The sequence below is a fragment of the Anabrus simplex genome, chromosome 11 (genome assembly GCF_040414725.1).
Source record: "Anabrus simplex isolate iqAnaSimp1 chromosome 11, ASM4041472v1, whole genome shotgun sequence".
NCBI lineage: Eukaryota > Metazoa > Arthropoda > Insecta > Orthoptera > Tettigoniidae > Anabrus > Anabrus simplex.
In genome coordinates, this window is record NC_090275.1 from 4,182,960 (window position 1) to 4,192,111 (window position 9,152).

At 40.1% G+C, this 9,152-nt stretch overlaps 1 protein-coding gene across 1 annotated transcript in view; it reads right to left on the reverse strand.

Annotated features, from left to right (window-relative positions):
- The window catches only part of LOC136883243 (G-protein coupled receptor moody), a 28,610-nt gene extending 21,113 nt beyond the window's left edge, over window positions 1–7,497 (reverse strand). Inside the window, exon 1 of the mRNA XM_067155450.2 lies at window positions 7,310–7,497. Within this exon, the coding sequence (XP_067011551.2) occupies window positions 7,310–7,497 (188 nt within the window). The remainder of the gene's footprint in view (window positions 1–7,309) is intronic.
- Window positions 7,498–9,152: the final 1,655 nt, after the last annotated feature.

The following is a 9,152-nucleotide window of genomic DNA, read 5'->3' on the forward strand; positions in this document are numbered from 1 at the left end:
TGATCTTTAGTGATGTCGCAACAGAACAGCAAATTGTTATTAGTGCATACTTTAGTATGGGGCGATATAAATATGTAGATTGCATCTGTTTATGTCAAACCTATTCTCGTGTGCGTAAGCAGTTGATATGCAACAACGCAAATATTACGAGTGTTGTGCTTTTTCGGCAAGATGAGCGCAACCTGCGTCATGTGTATGATGATCTTGTTAACACTGGTATGACATTCAATGACTTTAAACGTATGTGTGCTGCATGCTGGTCATCACATCGTTACGGCTTTTTAGTTATTGATAAAGAAAGTTATGCTCAGTATGGACGATATCGCATGGGTCTTGATCATTTTATATGCATCAACACAGAGTTGCAGTCACCACTTGATCAAAAACCACCATCATGTCAACATCCAGCAAAGAGATTACAAAACATATAATCCCTGCTCGAAACAATATTCGACGGTTAAAGAGCTTAAGCGTATTCAAGCAGACACAGATTTATTTTTGAAAACACAACCAAGTACTCCTTTGAAATAAATTTTAAATTCTACATCATTTCCCCCAGTCTACTAGAACTTTTGTTTCTATGCAAACATCTTATAATAAAGAGAAGCATGAACAAGAAAAGCGTAAACATGAAGAGAAGCGGGATGAGGAAGAGGGGAAGCAGGAGAGTAATGAAGAATAGGATGAGGAAGAAGAACTTAACGATACTTCACCATCTAAGCGTGTTAAGTTTTTAACTACAGATGTTATTGCTAAAACACCTAAATACAAAATCTATCTTCTTTGTCTGAGGTTATGATCACGCCACAGTATCGTAATAAGTTTAAGACTTTTATTCGAAATAAATATGGATCTCTCTTAGCTCCTTATATAGAAAACTTTTTACAGGACAAACTGACACAACCTACGGTGTTCGCTATGAAGACGAATGTTTCTGGATATGTAATGTAAACGTTAATATTAATGGCAACAGACTCATCTTAAAAGGTGTTACCTATAAACCTACTAAAGGTCTCTTCGACCTTTATTCACGAATACTTGACAAGGATATAATTTTACGAGATGATCATAAAAATTTAAAGCAATACTTTTTCTACTGACGCAACACGGCGTATTTAAAAAATGGCATAAGCTGTAAATGCAAATAAGTCACAAGTATCAAGAGTTCATTTCTAAGCTGTTTCCGTCATATCAACCAACTGCACGTGGTCTTAATGTTATCTACAAGCTTTTGGACGTAAAACAAATAACATTAATATTAATTAATCTACAAGCCTTTTTTGCCGTATGTAGACGTAAGATACTGGAACGACGCTAACTAACTCGTTGAACGATTACAACTTCTAAGAGCTTCGCAAGATGCTGGTCACACAGGTCATGAATCAGAAATTCTAGAAATAGGGCGGGAATTGCGACATGCGGGTATTATTCAGTAATGGCTCGTCAAGATAAGACCTCGCCTGTAAAGATAAGCATCGCACACGAGTTACATAAACCAGCACGTCACACCGACTATCGCAGATGCTTTATTACATGCGGAAAAATGATCTCTGGGAAGCGGACTTAGTAAAAATGATTCCATATGCCTCTAGCAATAAGGGGTATAAGTATTTACTTACCGTCTTCGATGTGTACTCTAAGTTTGCTTTTGCACAGCCTGTGCTTTCTAAGACAGCAGCTCAAGTCAAATACGCATTTAAACATATTGTTGAACAATCAAAACGCTGCCCAATACTTCTTCAAACCGATCAAGATAAAGAGTTTTACAAGAAGGATTTTGCTTCATACCTCAAGTTACTTGGCATTCATCACTACTCTGTGTACAATAATCTGAAGGAAAGTGTTGTAGAATGCTTTAATCGTACACTCAAAACAATGATGTGGCGAGAATTTAAAGCTCAAGGATCATATTGTTGTACTGAACTGCTACCTAGACTAGTGTCTACCTACAACGATACACCTCATCGCACTACCGGCACAAAGCCAGGTTTTGATACTAAGAATACACCACGCTTAGATGCTATTCATCTTGTAATTAAAACGGCTGATCCGCGCCGCCATGGCTTTAAAACAGGTGATTTCATTCGCATCAGCAAACACAAGTCTATCTTTACAAACAGGATACACCCCTAACTGGAGCACAGAAATTATTCAAATCAGGATTGTTAAGCTTACTAATCCAGTTACATATTTACTTCGCGATCTCACAAGGCAGCCTATTGAAGGAGGATTCTATATCGAAGAATTGCAGAAAACAAAATATCCTGATCACAGTTTAATCGAACGTGTTATTCGACGTTGTGGAAATAAACCGTACATCAAATGGCTTTATTTTAATAACTTCACTTCATGGATTAATAAAGAGGATGCACTTTAAAACTATTTCTTTTAATTCTCGAACCTCTACCTCTCCTTTCTTCTATGTTATAAGACAAGATTAAACTTGCAAGTCAACATTATTACTACTAGTTAATTATGGACATGCTATAGGGGTAGGATTAATATTAAAAAATTAAACACTACCTACAATATGTTTCACAATTTGTATTTATTTTAGAATGCATACCTTTTGCTTTCTTCAAGCAAATCTGTTCTGTCCTTTCTTACATAGATTACTTCTTTCGCTGTTTAATGCCACCACCCAGTAACATTTATGATTTCAATGCACTGGCAACGAAAAGTGCTACTATCTTCTCAGCAACCGTAGCACTAGGTGACGACACACGCTGCATAGCTACACTTCTTAGTTCAGGATTGTTTTGACGATAAGCAATGTCATGCTCTTTGCAGGCAGCATCTAACATATTAATACCAGGATCACCACGTGCCAAGCGGGCATCAAGTCAAGTTCCAGGGCCGCAGTACTGGTAACTAGGAAGATGAAGCTCAAAAGGAAGAAGATCAATCTCCTTATTAATGAGTCCATGCCCAGCATGCTTCCTCACTTTTATCCCAGAACGTTTCTTCACCGTTTTCTGCGACAACTTGCTTACTTGTTTCGCAGCTATGATAAGTGTTTTTAAGCGAAGACAACTCATTAGTGTTAGGTCCGTGATACATTTTAATGAGTTGGCATGCACGACACTGTTTCACTGAAGGTCTCCAAGCTAAACTCACTTGTTCATGATGTTTGAAGCTCTGACAAAACAGGATCTTGAGTCCACTTACGAGACACCTAATCCAAGATCTTCTTTACAACATTCGAAGCTATATTGCCCAAAATGCCCTTGGTAATGCATTCAACTCTTCTTCAGTAAAAATGTTTAGTTTCTTTTTGCAAGCATAAAACTTTACGATTGCCTTTTCAACTGCGTTGCACCTAGTATCGGATAGAAATGACATGATATCTTTACAAATGTTTCTTTCATACTTACGTCTATCGACACTGCAATTTTCACATGTTGTTCAAATCCCGGCATGCACTGCAACACAACCAATCAAAGAGCATGCACACATGGCGTAGACTGTTTATTTGTTTCTCCGCTACGCTCCTTGTGAAGAGTTCTAAATGATGGACATCCTAAGTCATGCATGTCGATAATTTCACACGTTGATGGTAGATACTCACGCAACCATTCCTTATTTTCACAACACTTTAAAACACTATCTGCTTTGGACAAATGAGCGTTCATTATCATAGCTAGAAAGCAATAAGGTATTCCCTTTTCTTCCCACTGCATACCTAAGATTTTTCTATACATTGTGTCTGCTTTTTGTCACCATCTGTTTGCGAACAGTAAGGGAAAGGTGGGCTAAATACTAAACTAACGAGTTTTGGCGCCCGCAAGACAGTGCAATCCAACACAGCCACCTCCTTGAACACAAATTTGTTGGCGTTTACTTTAAAGCCTTGTACATCAATGATTAATGTTCTTGTCATGATGGAATAAAGCGCTCTAATCTCTATCACTGTATCTCAGAGACTAAAGAAAAACTCACACTTATGCCATCTATAAAGGCTTGAGTTTACTGGAGAGTAACCTTAATAACGAACAAGTCTAAACATGCATAACCATGTCGACATTATCGCTGCATGTTAAAACAGAATTTTTAAATCGCCAGCGCTTATTACGCCACAGCTCTAACACTAATCCAAAGTGGGCTAGGCCAGATGAGGACGGAAGGACATCTGACCGTTAAACTGGGCCCAAGATGGCGACTGTTTAGTTAGGCCCCTCCAAAATTGCGACGGAGGGGTATCTGTCCTTAAAATTGGGCCAAAGATGGCGACTGTGTAGCTAGGCCCCTGCAAAAATGGCGACGGAAAGGGCATATTTCCGTAAAACTGGACCCAGGATGGTGACAGTGTAGTTAGCCCCCAAAATGTTTGTGAGGAGAGAAGGGCATCTGACCGTAAAACTGAGGCCAGGGTGACGATTGTGTTGTTGTGCCCAGCCCAAAAAGGCGACGGGTAGGGCATCTGTCCGTAAAACTGGGCCCTGTGTAGATAGGCCCCTCCAAAATGGTAACAGGAATGGCATCTGATCGTAAAACTGGGCCCAAGATAGCGACTGTGTAGTTAGGCCCTCCAGAATTGTGTCGGGAAGGGCATCTGACCGTAAAAGTGAGATTGGGCTCCTCCATGAGGTTTTGCTTGCTCTCTTACGCGAATCCCCATTGCCCTACTACTCAGGATGGCGTCGGGAAAGGCACCTAGCCGTAAAAGTGGGGTTAGGCCCTTTCAAGATGGCGACTTTTGCCGTCGGAAAGGACTTCTGCCCTTAAAACTAGACCCCTCCAAGGTGTTAGTCTTGCTCTCTTATGCAAAATCCGTGACGGGAAGGGCATCTGGCGGTAAAAGTGAGGTTAGGCCCCTCCAAGATGGCGTCTGTGAGGTTAGGTTTTCTCTCTTACGGAAAATCCGCGTACCCCATAGCCCTACTACTATACTAGGGGTCAACGACCTCAGACCCCCTTATCCCCACTTATCGCTGTTGCTCCACTACTGACGTATCTGCAGATATGTTACTGTGATATTCAGACGAGGTGGAAGAATCGCAGCTGGGGGCGAATAGGCGACTAAAAGGAACCTCAACTTGGGAACGTGGTTTGGCGATTACGGGGCCCTTACCTGACTCTGGCATTTCTTCCAGTTTCTTGTGCCAGGCTCCCCACTTTCATCTATCCTAACCGATCTTCCTTGGTTAACTCTTGTTCTTTCTCCGCCCCGATGGTATTAGATCATTCGAGGTATAGGGAGTCTTTTATTTTCACGCTCTTCGCCTCCCTTGTCTTCCTTTGGCCGGTACCTTCATGTTTCGAGGTGTCCGATCCCTTCCATTTTTCTCTTTGGTTCGTGTTATATAGAGGACGATTGCCTAGTTGTATTTCCTCTTAAAACATTAATCACCACCACCACTTACAATAACGAAAACCCTCACAAAACTCGCCCTGGAAACAGCTATAAGACATTTCCGAGCAAAATTATAACTAGTGCCTCCAGATGATATAGAAATAATCTGGGAACATCAAACATCGGATCTCAAATTTCTAGAATGTGTCAAAGCTTGATTCTTGCGAAGGTTCCTTGGAGTGTCATACCGCTGCCTTCGAGACTTGTTTATAAACTGACAAGGGACACGGACCTAATAGAAGATCTCCCCCTGAGATGGAGACGAGAAAAGAATTCTCAAATTCTTGTACATTCTCTACCGACACAATGATAAACAGCTATTGAACCATACAAGAACAACAACAAAATCATCATGTTACGGAATGCCCTAGCTCACATGGATTTCATCATAAGATGTGCACAAAAGTTGGTTTCCATGAAATGTCGTATGGCTTTTAGTGCCGGGATATCCCAGGATGGGTTCGGCTCGCCAGGTGCAGGTCTTTCTATTTGACTCCCGTAGGCGACCTGCGCGTCGAGATGAGGATGAAATGATGATGAAGACAACACATACACCCAGCCCCCGTGCCATTGGAATTAACCAGTTAAGGTTAAAATCCCCGACCCGGCCGGGAATCGAACCCGGGACCCTCTGGACCGAAGGCCAGTACGCTGACCGTTCAGCCAACGAGTCGGTTGGTTTCCATGAACCTCATTGAAAATGCTTGTAATCACCGTGAACGATACCATTTCCAATCCTGCCCAAAAACGAAGTCCTTGATGGACTACATGCACATTTGTGTGTTTTATAATAAAATGCATTACAGGTTCCCGGTTTAGTAGTTAATAAGTCGACATATTTTGATATTAACTTATTTTATTAGCATGAAGGTTTTACCTTCAACACATTAGGCCTAGAAGCCTTAGAAGATATAAAATACAACAGAGTTCTTCTAAATGTCGACATTCCCTTGGTTATCCCTTCATGTGCAATAGATCCAATTTGTTACGTTAATAATAACAATTGAAAAAGGAAATAATTATAATTAGTCTTTCCATGGTACGAAATGTAACAAGCTGCTTGTAAAATTATTGCCAAAGGAGGATATGCCTGTGCTGCAGTAAATACACTGCTTTCAGTACTATTAGCAAAGGAGATTAGGACTACAAGGTGGCTGAGCAATCTCCACCTCACAGGTTAGTGTGCTGGTGCAGAGGGTCACGGGTTCGATTCCAGCCGGGTCGGCGATTTTAACTCCGTCATTTAATTCCGATGGCTCGGGCTGTCTTCATCATCAGTATTCATCATAGGCAAGTCCTATCCTCATAGACGCGCAGGTCCCCTGTAAGGCCTGCACCAGGCCTCTTCGGAGGTCACACGCAATTATTATTATTATTATTATTATTATTATTATTATTATTATTATTATTATTATTATTATTATTATTACTACTACTAAAATAGTTTCACTACGAATCTTATAACCTGAGATAAATGCTGACTAAGTGATATGTATTTAATCGTCATTAAATAATTTCTTGGTCTTCTTATGCCTTTCAAAACCGTTCAAATTTTCTTCACAGATGCGTGTAGAACAAGTCGTTAGTGTTTCATTTTATTATTAGCTGTTTCAGTGAAGAATTGGATGTAATTATTACAGTAAAATAAAACGGTGTCAAATTCTCTTCGGGGAAAGCAAATTATCATAAACATGTCTCTCAACAAATAAAACTCAAATTGATAGATATTCGTGTTATTTTTGCTCATAATGAATCGTTTTCGAGAGTCGTCTGTGCTGAAATTGGATTCGACAAGTGTAGAATTCAGTGTATCGAAACGGGAAACTGATTCAGTGTGATGAGATGAGGCCCGGTTGCTAGGCAACATCGCTAATTTCGGTTGATCCCCAGACAAAATCCAAGGAATATTACAACAGTATTTCACATTGTGCAGAAAGAAAGAGCTTGTTAACTCACTTGGGGTAGAGGCGCGGGTGCCCGATCATGACGTAGCGGTTGATGGTGATGGCGAGCACGGTGAAGAGCGACACCGCGAGCAGCCCGTAGCGCATCAGAGGGAACAGTTGGCACAACAAGTGGCCGTGAGTCCACGCTCGCTGCCAGAACATGGAGGCGGCCAGTGGCAGGTTGAAGCAGCAGAACATCAGGTCTGAACAGCTCAGGTTGATGATGAACACAGCTGTAGCATTGCGGACCTGAAACACAAATAGGTTCTTCAGTATGCCGAAACTAATTTTGAATAAATACATTCATAAATTACCTGAAGAAAAGACATACAGTAAGAGAATTAGAATAACTTAATTAAAATAGAATTCTTGTTAATGTTGGAAACATTTTTAGCAGACAGAGTAGGGTGCGCAAATGAAGGGCTACAGATTGTGAGTGTTGGACAGCACTATTAAACTAAAAAACAAATTTCGAAAATCATTTCCTAAAATCGCTTGTTTCTTTACTCGTTTTGTTTTTGATTCAAATTCTAGCCAGATTAACTTCTTTACACAATTCTTTCTATACTGGGTTCCTTAGTTCAATACCCTCAAGCTTTGTTTGACATTTTCAAAAATGTCCACACCGAATGTAGAAATAAGCGCTTAAGCGAAACTCTGCATTGAGTCACTCGTAGTGGTAGTAAAAGGCAAACTGCTAATGTAATCGATCGGATAACGATGATTGAGAAAAGGATTGCAGTTTTTAAGAATAAAAAAGAAAGCTTCTCATACTTTATGATATTTGTTTATCTAAAATTCGTGGCTCATATCGCTAGGATGTTTTCAACACTGAGCTGCTTGCCTGAAGAGAGACAGCGGTGGATTTTTATGAAGTTTATAAATATATTTATTCAAAAGTAAGAATCATATTTTAGTAACCTGAAATGTCGTCTGCAACTACTTCGTCCAAAGTATTCTCAGTTTTTCAGAATGATTGCTTCTTTTTCCCAAAATTTAACAGAGGAACCCATGTTCAGAGCTTGTAAAGCAGGTCTACAAGTTTCGTTGGATTTTTGAATACATCGAAAACAATTTAATTTCAAGGTATCAATGGCAATGTATTGACGGTGAATGTGTTCACACGAGCCCGCACAGTTCCATACGAAGTAAACAATGGAGTGCAGGTAATAAGGATGAACTCATCATCTCCACCCATCACACTTACCATCCTATTATTTTCTATGTTTTATTTTTCATCTGATTTGCTGAGGTTTATACATAACTGGAGTTTAATAGTTGTCTTAGTTTTCTTTATGTTAATTCCCATCTCACCGCACTTATCCTACATTAAAATACAAGAAGATGGGTAAATGCTGGGACTGACTGTCGCCAAAAGCTCTATCTGTATCGGTGCGACGTAAAGATATCTCGCGCCGCTTGCTTCTTCAACAGACTAGAGAGAAATCAGGCTGAACCTTGACGAATAGAATACCTAATGATATCCCTCAGCGAGTTCAAGCGCTAGTGGAGCTGTTTTAGTGGAGGTTACAGTGATATGCAAATAACCAAATATAACACCCAATTGTTTACACTTATGAATAATACTGTCGGAAGGTGAAAATAATACTCTCACTCCTCGCGAAGAAATATCTTTGGACTTTAATAAGAGAACACACGAGATCAAGTGGAACATTACGAAAAGCAAAAGTGTGCTTTGCATTCTTTAAAAGAAGATGTTTTAAAGAGAGCACATAAAACATTCCGTGTTGTTAATCTGCTCGTGCAGGAAATTAATCCTAGCTTTGACTGAGGAAAGCTCGCATGAAACTACGTCGCCATTTGAGAGACATCATTGCTTTTTGGGTATCGGT